The sequence below is a fragment of the Bacillus rossius genome, chromosome 1 (genome assembly GCF_032445375.1).
Source record: "Bacillus rossius redtenbacheri isolate Brsri chromosome 1, Brsri_v3, whole genome shotgun sequence".
In the NCBI taxonomy this organism is placed as follows: domain Eukaryota; kingdom Metazoa; phylum Arthropoda; class Insecta; order Phasmatodea; family Bacillidae; genus Bacillus; species Bacillus rossius.
The window spans coordinates 140517883-140533457 of NC_086330.1; the positions used below are offsets into that span (position 1 = coordinate 140517883).

At 38.2% G+C, this 15575-nt stretch overlaps 1 protein-coding gene across 1 annotated transcript in view; it reads left to right on the forward strand.

The window, feature by feature from the left end:
• The window catches only part of LOC134546223 (laminin subunit gamma-1), a 617689-nt gene that overhangs the window by 316474 nt on the left and 285640 nt on the right, over positions 1–15575 (forward strand). The window contains exons 4-6 of the mRNA XM_063388849.1: positions 2310–2496; positions 8385–8515; positions 10694–10872. Of these exons, the coding sequence (XP_063244919.1) occupies positions 2310–2496; positions 8385–8515; positions 10694–10872 (497 nt within the window). The remainder of the gene's footprint in view (positions 1–2309; positions 2497–8384; positions 8516–10693; positions 10873–15575) is intronic.

Below are 15575 nucleotides of genomic sequence, written 5' to 3' on the forward strand. Positions count from 1 at the left end.
CCGCCATCTTATTAAACTGTCTCCGCTTGCTGCTCGAGTTTTCTTACAATTCATAGGCCTATTTTTTGTGATACTATTAGCAATATTTAGTTAATGTTCTGTTCTATCATTCCTTTATTACGTTACACGTTTGGGAATTTTGGTCCGGAAAGCATAGCCCAATTAATTAAATGGAGTTTTATTCACTAGTTAATATTTACACTATCAGTTTATTGTTTATTTACAACAATTTAAATTTCTGCCCACGAATGAATCGTACTTTTGTAGATCCACAATTGACTCGCCCCACTAGAACTCGACTCGACAATGGCTATCTCTACTGCTTGTCTCTTACAACGCACCTCGGTCCCAACACACCGCTTCTCAGTGCTCACTCGTCAGTGCCGTGAATCTGAACTACACACCGACGCACGAAGATTCACTCGCCCTTTTAACTTCACTGCCCTAGGATGCGCCGGTATAGCCTCCACACTGTGCTTTTTTTTTTGTAAATGTTACAAATACTCATATCAAATTACAGATATTTGTAAATTTACAAGAAAACAACTGTATCATTACATAATGGTGTTCGTATTAATGCTGAGTTCGGGTTCTTACCGGGGCATTTATGTTTTGTGTTTGTCCCACTACTTCCATGAGTCAAAGTTATTTGTAAACCGTTCCCTGAAAAGCTTTATAGTATTAACTGCGCACATTACTAGTATATTTTACATGGTTTAGCAAAATTATGCTTGTAATCTTTACGTTTATTCTGTATTGGTTAGGTACCAGTTTTGCAATAGTGTTACTATTTTACTTTAATTTATATACATAAAATCCAGGCTAAATATCAGTCTGAAAACACGATCACTTTCTCAAGACTACTAGATTGTTCTTGAGTATAGAGACATACTAATTGTATAGTCAATGTTTATAAAACTATTCTCTCGTAGTTATTTTCAAATACAGACGACGAATAATATAATTTTTTACAAAATATGTTTATAACTCATTCCGGTCAATGATTTAGTTTGAAATAAAATAAATACATATTAAAGCTCAAAATGTAACGAAGACTCGCCAGAATTATAGTAATGTATGACATTTACTGTCAATATAATTAGCATTAGATGTAATTTTAAAACAAAAATGGAATAACATGCTATTTAAGATCATACAATTCAAACAATTTAACACAATGCCATATATAAAGAAATTAAATGTGCAAAAACATGTTTTTTTTTACTTAGAGTAATAAAATTAAGCACCTTCAGATAGTATGAAAGTTCATATTTACAGCTTCCAAATGGCCGAAATAATACAATATTATATTTTTTAGGCCTGCAGGCATACAACATAATTTTAAAAAATATAAATTTATGCGCCAATTTTTGTAAGAAATACTCGATATAATCTCGGAAAACGTATTTTATAAACGCAAAAATAACGATAGCCATTTGTTGAACAAAGTTACAATATTTTTCTTGTAGTATCATAACTTTTTTTGGCAACTAGATTCCGAAGGAATATTTTGTAAAAGTACAGAAACCTTTTCTTCTGTGCAGCCACGCACACGCCTACTGCTGCAAGTCGGCGCCCGTCTTTCATATACCTGTCAAGTCCCACCCTGGGAAGGTCTCGTAGCCCTACGAAGTGTCGCGTCATCAGAATTACCGACTTAACACTCGAAGCTCCAAGAACAATGGCGTTCTAGTTACTCCCCTTCACGCGTGTGTGCTCTCGGGACACGCAGAATGTAGCAGACGAGACAATAAGGCGCTACCCCTGGACTCATCGGGACAGAGGTGTGGTTTTCATTACGTAGCCCACTAATGGAGTCCACGAACTGTCACGAGAAGGGGGAAGGGAGAGGAATGGAGATTACCCGAGTCGCAGTGGGGTTTCCCCAGAGATAAACGGCCAGCGCGCTTCTCCAGTCACCTCTGGCCGCCTCGTAACAATAATAAAAGTTGATTGCACAGCTAAATTTGTTGACGCTCAGATCCAACTCTTTACTGGTTATGAAATATTCAGTCGCAGTTTTGCTGATGATCGTCCGTTGTTGTCTCCACATTGCGGTAAGAAGTAAAAAAAAATTAATGCTGTATGGTGACTGGTGTTGTTGACCGTGCCTTTTTGTTCCTTTATTGTGACGACTCTTGAAACAAAAATAATGAATTGCAATATGGTAACCAATGTTCCGCCGCCATGTTGTTGACGATGGCGCATTGCTGTCTCCGCAGCGTGGCAAGACGCGCCACCAAAGTAATTGAACAGCTGCTGGGCCGCCATGTTGTTGACGGTCGTCCTCCGCGGCCATGTTGTTGCAGCGCGACGTGCCGCGACACGTACGGCCTGCCCGACTCCAGCTCGACGCGCAAGGGCCCCGAGGAGACGCGCGCGCTGTGCACGGCCGAGTACTCCGACATCTCGCCCTTGACGGGCGGCAACGTGGCCTTCTCCACCCTCGAGGGCCGGCCCTCCGCCTACAACTTCGACAGCAGCCCGGAGCTGCAGGTGCGTGTGTGTGATAGACCATGTTGAAGTCTCTCTGGTTTCTTGTAGGTATTAGTCTATGGAGTGGCGATTGTTCTCAAATTAAATTCACGGATAGCCTGCAGTTCACAGGGATGAAAGAGACAACCACAACCCAAACAGTCCCGAATTTTACCGAAGTAAAATATTAAATTCGGTCAGTGTAATAAATACGTATTTCTTTATCTTTTTTTTTATAGAGGGTAGGTTAGGTTACGTCTTCGAAATTAAATATTAGGTTGGTTAGGTTAGAGTAATTTAAAGTACTCTATGACCGTAATATATATATAAATCCTTGCAAAACAGTTTTGTTTTACGAGCGATCAGGCTAGCTTTGGAAAACTTCGGAACTGTTCGGGTGTGGCTTTCGTCTCTTGTGAATTGTGGGCTTGCCTTAATACAGTCTGGTTCAGGGACGTATAATTTATGGAGTGGGTATCTATTATATAAAATTTGTTGTATGTATGAATGACGTCAATAAACCCCGACACCGTTTGACCGCCGCCGATTCATCATATTGCCATCCGGGGCAGTAAGCGTGGGCGAGGCCAGAAACCGAAGTTTCTATAACTCGCCAAGTGCATAGTAAATCAGGTGCACCCCACACTGGTGAAGAATCATTTGAATCGACGGCGGGGGTGCGTGTCTTGTGGGATAAGTTTGGCACACGGGCCCCGTTTGACCGATCGCCATGAAAGTTGGCACATAGAAGTGTTTTTTTTTTCATGGATAAGGTTTTTTTTGTAACTCGCCGCTAGATGGCGCTTTAGCTCATAATCTTATAAACCGTGCAACCGATCTCCATGGGTAAACAGATAAGTATAGGTCATAAACATACAAACAGTAATTGTGTGTCATTTCTCTATGTCCAACACACTAACATATAGCGCTATCACCCTGGTTTAAGTCCGGGAAACGCCGTGTACTGCAGCTATGAATAACTTTTATTTTTTTATTTGGAGGCAATTGACATTCGTATCACACGCAACTAAGTGGATTTCTCATTTCATTGAAGCCACCTGGAATCCCACTGCACAAACTGACTTTGAAAATTGGCTCATCAATTCTGCTCTTTCGGAATCTGAACACGCCAAAGTTAAACAACAGAACCAGACTTTCTGTGAAAAAACTGATGCCAAATGTGAATGAAGCAACAATAATTAAAGGCAAATGTAAAGGAGATGTGCTGATTCCGCGCATTCAAATTATTCCCACTGATTTGCATTTAACGTTCAAACGTCTGCAATTTCCTGTGCGTCTTGAGTTCGCGATGACAATAAACAAAGCTCAAGGGCAGTCACTGCACGTTACCGGATTAGATTTAACATATCATACATGTTGCTTGCTCCAGAGTAGAACTCCAAAAACTCTGTACATCTATACACCAAATCAGAAAACCAAAAATATTTTTCAACTCGTTATGCTATATGTTAGTAGGTATTAATTAAATTATTTAAAATTATTTCAATTACATAACAAATAGAATAGTCTCGAAATATTGTTCATTTAAGTGAATAATTTAAAAAAAAGTTTATAATTTATACCAATAAATATACTTAAATCTTATCACCATAAGTTCTGTTTGATTTTTCCAAATTTTTTACAACGCATTATAGATTTTAAGTAAAATACGAACCATTCATTTTTATATATAAAAAAAATACACACACAGGACAGCGTCTGGCAGGTTCTGCTAGTACCTATCGTATAAAGTTGAAGTCATTTTGGTTATCAACTGGTTCGCAAAACATACAGTATCTGCATAGATGCTAATGCTAAAAGTTTAGTAAATAGTTTGAAAGGAATTTGCTAGGAAAATTATAAAAAAAAGTTTACATGAAGTGAGTATTGTTTTTAAAAAAGATGTTAACAACACATCAGCAAGGAATTAGCGTAAAGCTTCAATATAACAAAAAAAAATTTTGCTATTTAGATTTGACTTCAATTATTAACAAGACATTGATTCCACACACCCACTCCTTGACTTCTTACCTCCATGATGTATACCGGTTCTTGTCTTTTGCGCACACGACGTCACATCTTGGCTTTCGATTTGTCTAATTCAGATAATGCAAAGTCACGTGGATTTATTTCCCAACTGTGCATCAACGGACTTTCTTTTTTTTTTTTTGAAAGTGTGAACCAAAAACGTAGTGTGTGTATGTGTGTATATGTGTGTATACACTAGCTGAAGTGTCCGGCGTTGTCCGAACTGAACTACCCTTGGAAGCTGATTTTCGGAAAACCTCGTTCTCAGTTGATGGTTATGTAATGTAAGTAACACCACTGCCGAGGTTCAAGTTTGTTGTAGGACACATTTACTTGAAAAATGGTAAAAATTCCCTTAGGAAATTAATTTTAAAAATAATGAATAATATGCAATTTTATTTATTTTGAAAAGTATAATTATAAAATTTCATCACCGTAAATTTAAAAAAAATGTATTCTCATACAAACTTTGCCGTCTCTTTTCACCCCTTTAGGGATAATATTACAAAAATCTCATATTAGTGAACCCCTAGGGTACTCAAAGGATATTTCCTTCAAATTTGAAATCTCTAGATCCATCGGTTCATGCGGTACGTTGTCTGTCAATCAGTCACGGTATTGTTTTATAGGTATAGACTTTTGATCGTTTAACCCAGTACACTATGGTATTGCGCCCTTTCCGCCCTGGGCCCATGGATGCGGGAAATGGATACGCCATCAGGAGGGTGGTTAGAGACCTGACCATGACGAGAGGCTGAGGCAACCCATCTCATCATCATCACCACCGAAATCCCATCAGCTCACTCGGCTAACCGGACAGTTGACTGAGTCCACAGCCCTATAATGGCCAGTTTCACCATAAGAGTGATCGCAATTCATAAGCTGGTTTGATCATCGTTCGACCAAATTTTCTGTTGCACCATTGTGTTGTGAGCGCTGAGCGAAGATCATTGGGAACTGCGGTGTGAAGCCTGTGAACCGACTCTCGGGTAGGTTCATAGCTATTATCTCGGATCGACACCGCGCCGGCAGACATGGCCGGCATTTTCACGGACTTTATGCAGGCTAATTGAATCAGACGTAAATATTAGAGCATTATTTAAGAAATTTCAGATCATATACAATACAAGTATAAAAACTTGTTCTAGTGTTAGAACCTCTTCTCACGAGAATTACACACATTTTAAATGTTTGAAATGCTTAATATTTTAGTTGAATGTTTTAACATTTTATTTTGTAATGATAACTTTCCATATTAAATAGAAGAGTTTTTTTTTGTAAAAACCTTTCCATATTTCCGGCTGCTTCGTCTTATATTAAGTTTTAAAAACAGTATGTGTTTTCAGTTATTAAATTTCTAAAGATGAGGCAGCGGCTATGAGTGCTACCATCTTGTGGCAATCGCATCAACCATTTTTTCGCCGCGTCACAATCGATTGTAACGAATGGAGTCGTCTATCCCGCCAATAGAAATGCAGCTAACATTTCTTCGACGCTGCTGCTGCTGCTGCCTGTTGTCGCAGATTGGGAATGTATGGACTACAGTTCACGCGAACGAAGCTCGTGTAGTCACAGTATGTGTTGGCGCAATGATCCTCGGATCATTGTTGGGCTAAGATGATTGGATCGCGGATCGAAGAGGAGAATGGTGCAACTGGCGATAACTAATTCAGTACTGCTGGCGCCTACCCCGAGCCACCACACCAGTCGGGTCCTCATGAGTCACCCAGAGAACTTGTGATCCACGGAGGCCTAGCCAACCTCTTCCAGATGTTCAGTCTAGTGTCCGGAACTGTGTTGTCACTCATTGTGTCCGCTCAACCCTCCAATGTGCTCCGAGCGACATACACACCACTGCCAAGTGAGAATCCTACACCAGTCCTCCCCTGGGCCCGCAGAGAACTCCTCCGCGGGAACAGTTTACTTCAAGGACCGGTCCCTCACTTCTACCACTTGCTGGTTCTGACTGTTCGCTTCGGGTATCACTAACCACTGTTCCTGCAAGAATTATATTGTATATTTGTACGACAAATGGCTATGGTTATTTTTGCACACACGAAATACGTTTCTCGAGACAATACTGAGTATTTCTTACGATAATTGGCGCATTATTTATATTTTAATTATGTTTCATTCAAGCACGATTTTTTCAAACATGGGACAAGATAATCGAATAGTCAAAGGTTGGACTTTATTTTGTTTTAGTATGCTTATTTATGTGCGCAGTTAATTCTGGAAAGCTATTCAGGGAATTGTTTATAAATAATTATATTATTGGAGGTACTGGGACAACACAAAGCATAAATGCCCGGGTAAAAATCCGAACCCATTATTACTGCAAACACTATTTTGTAATGGTACACTGCAGACCTGCCAACTCTCACGATTTTGGTGTGAGGCTCACGATTTTAAGGTCCATCTCACGCCCTCACGCCAAAATAGTGTTTCCTCACGATTTTTCGGGGCCCCAAGATTTTGTTTGTAAAAGTTACAAAACAAGTTTTACGAAAGCTTACAGTAACGAGTTTCAATCAATACTCGAGTCACGTAAAGGAAGCAATTTTGTGTTTTGTAGCGTGTGCCGTGCTGATTTTTCTATCTCGCATAGTGGAAGAGGAGACATTGTGAAACATGTCGCTACAAAAAAAAACACAACTAACACGTGAAGTGTATTGCTTCCAATAAAAAAATTAATTTTGCTGTGAACAGTGATAATAGTGTTACACGAGCAGAATGTTATTTTACATCTTTTTAGTTGTGGCCCTGCATGATCACTACACGACAGCACTAAATTATGTTCAACTAAATTAAATCTGCAACCTATAATTTGTTGAAATAAATTTTGAAGCAGAGACCATGTAACATATGTACAGGTTGTATTTATGGGCCTGAAAATTTTTATCGAGGACCTCATGATTTTTTAAATTTGAATGTTGGCAGGTCTGGTACAGTTGTTTACATGTAAATGTACGAATTTACAAATATCTTTAAAAAAATCATTGCAATCGCACCGGCGGCACGCTCAGTCTTCTTATTTCACCATAACATTTGGTACGTTACGGCGAACCAGCCAGCCCTTTAGCCATTTAATTTTTTTTCTAATATTTATTTTTATTTTGTTTCTGAAGAAGCTTATTATCTACTTGTAAAGTTTGAAAACCTAATGACTGATATATTTATTTGAGAGCATACTTTACTATTGATAGATTATTAAAAAATAAAGTAAATCCTAACATCATTAGCATGTAATTCGGGTGCACCCTAAGTTTTCAATGGATAAAATATATTTAAAATTCAACGAGAGTTTTATAACTATTTAGTTTATCTTTTCTGAATTTTTTACGTTTTTGTTTGTATATTTATTTGAAAAGGAAGTTTCTAAATATATCACCGCTAATAGATATAAATACATATTTTTTTATTTATTATGTTAAATTCCTCTGGATTTATTTTGTTACTACTTATGTGGAAAATTCATTTGTAGAAATTTTCGTATCAAATCAATTTATAAGTATTGATTCCTAAATAAAATTAATAATAATTTTTTACTAATCAAATGTCGTTACATTCAGACAAGGTTCACACCTCGTAATTCATCTAAACTCCCCCAGGCATATGATCCCGTTAGGGCGTGATCCTACAGTCAGACAAGCTGGGGATTTTTGATGCAGGGTGGATACGCTCAACAGAGCCCTCTTAGCCAACACCAGTGGTGCCGTGAGGACGGAAAGGGTCGCCATTGGTATGGAGAGGCCGTGTGTTAACCATCATTCACCCGTTCCTTGGTCCTGATGGATTCTGTCTCGAATGCCAGAGCCGACCCAGGACCACTGCCTGGAAACACGTAGAGATCCTTGCAGCGGTGTACTTACCCCCCGCAGGAGTGGGTGACGGCCACCGACCTGCGCATCACTCTGGACCGCCTCAACACGTTCGGCGACGAGGTGTTCCTGGACCAGCAGGTGCTGCGCTCCTACTTCTACGCCATCTCCGACATCGCCGTGGGTGCCAGGTGAGCTGCTGACCACTCTCTGTCTACCTACCTACCTCCCCACATCCTCTCGTTCAACTTCATACTGCGCGCTTTGGGAATCACGTAGAGATAGAGCCGCGAGTATTTCGTCTATCGTCTGGACAGCAAAGTCGACTTAAAGCTTATATACGTCTGCTTCACATCAGTGATTGGACTACAGTACATAACCTAAATGATTAAAATTAACTGGAGAGATAAAAAAATATAGATTTTTGAGACGTCAGAAATGCATTAAATACCTTAATGGGCTATTACTTTTTAATAGTGTCTGACTCCCCATTTAACTCGTAGGTATTCGATACATAAGCTCCCCCCTCCCGCTCCTTAGGTCATCTACTTCCACCCTCAGACTAAAATCCCCCCACCCCCACCACCACCAACCCAAAAAAAAAGTAAGACGGGTCCGCTACTTTCTTGACGACCATAGCCAGTTGTAAACAAGGAGAAGTGGTTACCCAATCACATGCCAACAGCCAAAGGATGTGACCTTGTTATCTTGTTGTCTTCGTCAACTGCCTCAAAAAACTGCTACCCAACATACCTACTGCTGTGTCACTGTCCTGCAGTGCTCGGTTCAAGATCTCACAGAGCTTCGTATTTTCGGGAAGACTGATGACCGAAGTGTTTAAGTTTGTGTGTAATAAATCCCAGTTCAAAGGGGAGTCCGGCATGTGCGTAAATCCAAGGAATTGGGGGGGGGGGGGACCCTAGACCCCACTAAAATCAAAAAGCCCCTAACGGAGGGTGTCCACTTTCGCTTGCAAAATCTCAATTGAAAAATGGATTGATGATCGTAATTCCACCTTCTCCGCCCCCGGAGATCCTACACTTTTTTATTCGCCTCTGGCAATCTAAAATTTTGACAAATAAGAGTCTTTTAAAGGTCAATTTTAACACATTTTTGAGGACTTGTAAAGTCATTATGAAAAAAAAATATTGCTTTTATCTTATTTTTAATTAGTACTGAAGTTTTTTTTTTAATCACAGTGTAGTAGCACTAAAAAAAAGTAGAATAATACATTTAACAAATTGAACCTACTTTGGTATTTATGTGCGGAATGGAGTATATTATTTCTTGTTATCTTGTCAGTTTTTTTTTCCTCGGGGTGGCTAGAGTGTGGGGGTGGAGTGTGGGTGAAGGCTCACGTTGCCTTTCTCTCAGGACCGCCGCTGGCATGACGTCACTGATACTCACAAAATTGAATACAGTATATTAAAAGTGCCATGGTTAGATATATGGATTATTCGTGCATTCATAAAGTCGCAAGTTAGAATGCAAACATTCACATGCCCTCACTATGACCTTGAGCCAGCTGTGACCAGCTAGGAGAGAAGTAAGCGAATCAGGTAGTGTCAATTAACAAAGATACAATTGTACTCATTAAGAAATCAATCAGTGGGAAAGCAATCATGTATTGAACACACCTATGACTTTGTATTCTACCCTGAGGCCAGGCGAATCAGCGAAATTTCCGGGTCTCTACGCAGAACTGCAGCCAGGATTTTGTGAAGGAGGGAATCCAGTATAATAGTTATATAATTTTTTACGAGTAAGTATTCTTTATAGTGAAATTTTTGGAATTTGTAAAAGAAAATTGTCACACTTAAATCTCAGTGAATAGTAGACTTTTAGTACTCCAACGTTTAGACATAGAATTATAAGTCATGATTTTGCTTGAAAAAAGAAAACTGGACATTCTATATTTTGTTTATTTTTATTTAATTGTGTAAATGATTTGTTCTTAAGTTTGATTTCGTTAAGACAAGTCATAAATACATATATATTAATGTTAATAAATACATAAAACACACACGTCAGGTTCGTATGAAAGACATACTTACATAATATGTGCTAACTGGCATGAAATATAGACTGTACTTGGAAACACAATTCCAGACGTTTCTGTGTATGAGGGTTGTAATATGGAGGATATAAATAAATATTGCCAACCAAGGATTACAATAATATTTCCAAAATTATATATTCGTAACATGATGTATGTTTTTTTTATTATTCTGAAAGGGAGGGGTTTGGACCCCCTGACTACGTCCCTGCTGTAGGCTTGGTTGTCTGTATGAAGGTGTTATTTCACCGTGCTCGGCTACCGGACCGGACTGGGGTGACGTCACCGCACGTGTGTGTGTGTGCGTGCGCAGGTGCAAGTGCAACGGCCACGCCAGCGAGTGCGTGTCGAGCGCCGGGCTGGACGGCGCCTCGCGGCGAGTGTGTCGCTGCGAGCACAACACGGCGGGCCCCGACTGCGGCGAGTGCCTGCCTTTCTACAACGACGCCCCGTGGGCGCGGGCGTCCGCCCAGGACGCGCACGAGTGCCGCGGTGAGTGTCCGCCGAGCGGGCGTCTGTTCTTGAAGTTGGAGTACCTCTGGTACTTGGGTGACTGTTTTTGAAGTTGGATTCACTCTGGTTCATGGAAGTAGTAGTCCGTGGAGTGTGAAAAATCACTGACCCTAGCCATTATGAAATGAGCATCGTTAAACAAAAAAAAAAATAAGTATAGATCATTAGCAAAGAATCATCAGATTTAAAATTTTGAACAAAATATATGTTTTCCTATCAAATGGGAGTGGTTTGTAGAGGTTAGTTCTCATTATTTTGTCATTTTGACTTGGATTATTAGCTTATCAAAGATTTCACACACCCACTCCCTGACTTCTCCCTCCATAGATCGTTCGGTCCCAACATGAGTTCTCCATGGTTGGACTTGTGATGGTAGTGGTTTAACAACGTATTGAAAAGGGAGGGGGGGGGGGTTGGAGTGTTAGAGACCCTCCACTCCCGTCTGCGGTGATACAGCGTGGTGCTGTTTGTGGATGAAATCAGCTATCCAATAATATAAATGCAATATATCCCTCATCACCGCCGCCTAAAAATTGGAATTATTACTTGAACACGAACACACAGCGTGTGTAGAATTGCTATGTGCTTGATAACCGGGAATTTATGTTTGATTTGCTATCAAAAGTTTATGTTTATTAATGGATCTTAAAAATCTTTATTTAATCTGTCGTGTCTCTGGCTGGCAGTCAGCGTATGAATATCCGAGCTGATCGACTGAGTTCAGGCGGAGAGATCGAAAGATTCCATCTTAAATTTAAAGGTTTTCGGCTATAACTATTTTTAGAGGTTAAAATAATGTATTTGGCTTCGTTAAAATTATAATAATGTAATGTTTGAAATTAATTAGTAACTGGCTGCTACAAATGGGTTTCCCTTTGAAATTATTAGGCCTAACGTGTATGACTACAAATTAAATAATATCAATACACTCTATTTTATAGTCACAGAATTTTTTTCTAATGGGTGATTTTTGCCTTTACGAAAGCAAATTTTCAATATTAATAGAATAAACATTGTTAGGGATTAAAATATGTTGGAACCAAATTTGTTTGTGATCTCTCCCCCTCAAGGCAAAGGAAACAATTTGATGCAATTTCTAAACTTGGCAATGAAATCAGTGGCGTTCGGTATTTATTTTATTTTTATGGGTAATTGCAATGTAATATAATAAAACTTCATTGTTTTACTGTTCCATAAAATCTCGTTCTGTAAATTTTCTGCCTAAATGAAGGTGAATTTGTATTGAGGAGTATGTAACCAAAATTACTTTTGAATTATTAAGAGTGTTTGCAAAAGAGGACACTTCATTCAAAAGTGTTTGTGATGCTATACGAAGAGCGACACGCCCCGATTCACACTGCTGCGATCTACTAACTTAGCGTAATTTAAATTTAATAAGTATGTACTAAGAAGTATCAAGTTCTCGTAAGTTTCCATACTAACACGTACTGGTCTAACTAAAGAAAATTTTCTTTCAAAATTAAAAAAAAATTGTATCTGAGAGTCATCCTTAGAAGATATATTTATTCTATCGCGAACTTTTCTGTAGGTATTTCTAAGACCTTCAATTTTGTAGTACATTAATTTTTTGTATCAGTCATGTATAAGTCAGCGTAAGCCCTAAAAGGGTATTTTTACTACTTTACAAAACATAGAGATTTCTCAACTATATTTAAATTAATAAACCTTCAGGAAGAAATTTTCTAAGTGATGGTGAAAGCTACATCAAAATCCATTGTGTAGTTTAGAAGTGAACTAACGAATAGACGGACGTGGTTAGCGACTTTGCTTTATACCTTCTATTTAAATATAACAGTAGCAGACTTCTTTCGAACCTTTTTTTATATATTTTTTATATATGTGACCTATATTTAATTACATTTTCTTAAGGTAAGTTATTTATGACAGTGTAACATTCTTCGACCCAAAAGTTGTTGAGATAATTCTGGTAAATAATTGTTTTCATGAGAACAGTAGTGAGTACTTTTGTGATATGCAATGCATATTTGTGGAATTTTTGAATTTGCTAATTAAAAACATACTTGAACATACTTGAATTTTAATATTTAAAATAAAGGTGTTATGCCTTGTTTCTGTATGAATGTTAACAAAAAAACCTGATTGTAGAGAACGTATTGTACGAGAAACTACCCTGAAGATGCCGATTGCAACCATCGACCGAAACGTCGTTTAACTCTTTGCCTTTGATGAGACTAGAACCCATAAGCCAAAAAAAAAAAAAGCAGACAACGGCCGCGATCGTTAGTATAAATTGTTATTTATCACTTTCGTTTGACCAATAAGTACACAAGTGTGTGTACGTGACTGGACTTGAGACCAAGCATTAAGTTGAGCATCGCTAGAGCAAACCGCGTAGAGCGTATTTAACTTGTCCGTTGTAAATCACTGTCTGTTGAGGCGTAAAAGTGATTTGTGTTGAGAAAATTACGTTCCATGCAAGGAAGACAAAAACAAAAATCATTCTTCAAACCTTTGTGCCAGACAGCGCGGCTAAAGCACGTGGTTTCATAATTCATCAACTTTCATTTCCCACACATTTTACTTTCCGAATACATACGAATGCTTTCTTGCACATTAGTTTCAAAACGTAAGGTTTTGTATCTTATTTCATCTACAGTTGTTGATTTTTTTTGTCGCTTGTGTAAATAAAGCCATTTTCAGTGCGTAAGTCTCCAATGTTTGATTAAGAAGTACAAAATTTTTAAATTTCTGTTGCAAGCAAATTAGACTTTTAAGTCTCTGTCTCACCCTTTTTGGTTATTTAATTTTCTTGTCACTACTATTTATATCAGCTTTTACTTTAATTTAATCACGATATTTTTCTTGCATTTTATGTTTCGGTTCAAATTTTCTCAACATTTATGTACGGAATAATGTCCACTAGCGGTAAACATTCACTTAATTGTTCATAATTATGATTATTTGCGCGAATTTTACAGCTTGGAAATAACGATTAGAAAATCCGAGAAAATGTGTGACCCAACAATAAATTTAACAGAGCTAGCGGGAAAAAAGGGGCGAGTCTTTCAGTACTCGCCAGTGATGTAGAAGTATCTAACCTCGGTAACTAGCAAATTCACTAGTTCTCATGTTGCAAATAAACTTATACGATTAAGCTCTGGTACCAAATTTAACGTAGAATTATTTTAAATAACGCCGAACCTGATAAATGAACGAAAAGTATTCATTTTAGGGAAAAACGATAACAATTGTTTCCCTTTTAAAAACCTTACTATAATTCCGTGTAACAAGCTAGTACTGGCCGAACAGGAGTACCGAACATGTCGCATGTAAATACATCAACGCTGAACTTGTGACATTTCCCGCTAGACAGGAATTATCATCGCCTACGTTTTTGAGGTTATACTTCTTTAGGCACGTTAGGGTGAAATGTTATTATGAACCAGAAATTAAATTAAATAAGCGTACACTACACAACGGAAAGATGACGGTCCCACGTGTGGCAATATGCACCCGTATATATTAACTTTCGCGAACAGCGGAGGATGTACTAAGCGTATTTGTGTGCCAAAGTAAACTTTATGGCAGTGAAACTCTCCTGGAATACATGTTGTTAACTTTAATAGATATAACAAGATATAATCGCAACTTAAAAATATCTGATATTTATTAGTCACGAAAATTGTGTTGGAACAAACATGGCGTTAAAGATATTTAACATTTTGTTGGTTCTTAAAGCATTACGAACGCGGCGCTATCTTTTAAGTGTTTTTCAAACTAAAAGTTTACTTGCTACTCACCAGATTGCTAGGATGTACAGCATGTATAGACTGCAGTGGATTTATGGTATTTTGTCGTACATAATTATAATTATTTTTCGGAGACGACAGGAAAGCATTTAATTATTGTGCTTTATTCGAGATATATTAATACATATTAATTTGCTGTAATTTACAGCGTTATGACGAGATAGCATGCGTACCTTGAGTACACGACTTATTTAAGAGTGTTTGAGGAAACTCGAAAAGCCAATGCATGTAAAACCCACTCCTTGTGAATTTTTCCTCCAGCAGAAAAAATAAAGTAACCATTTCCGTCTTGAAATGCTTAAGTCCGTAAACTTGGCACGTTACCGCAAGAAATGTTTCAGTGTCTCATTGGTCGTGTTCAAGCGAGCGCTAAACTGGTTTGCAGTTTCGCGACCTTTTTTTTTATGCGTGTGCCGTTGCTTTAGATGTCACCTTCCTAGCGTGGAAAAGATCCGGTGTCGTGTGGGTGAACTTAACGTGACTCAAAACTTCCGAGGTCGATACTCGTATGGTGGTCGAAACAAAACTGGATTTTCAGCTCACCAAACGGAGTGCAATGGCGGATGTAGTATATTTTTCGGTGAGAGGGAAATAAGGGGATTCGGATAGAAAATAATATAGGCATAAAAAATTTAAATTTTAACCCATGTATTAAGAAAAAATATTTTACTATTTACACTAACACTGACATATGAGCCTATCGAAGTAGCCGTAGGCGACGCGGCTTAAAAATGGTAATTTATAAGAGTATCATTTTGCACATTGAAAATGATAAAACCACCAACACTGAAACTTGTATATTTTAAAAAATGAAATTGAACAAAAAGTAAAGCTATCAAATATTGTCTCTAACCATAAAACTCATGAATTCATAAACACGGTGGAAGAGTT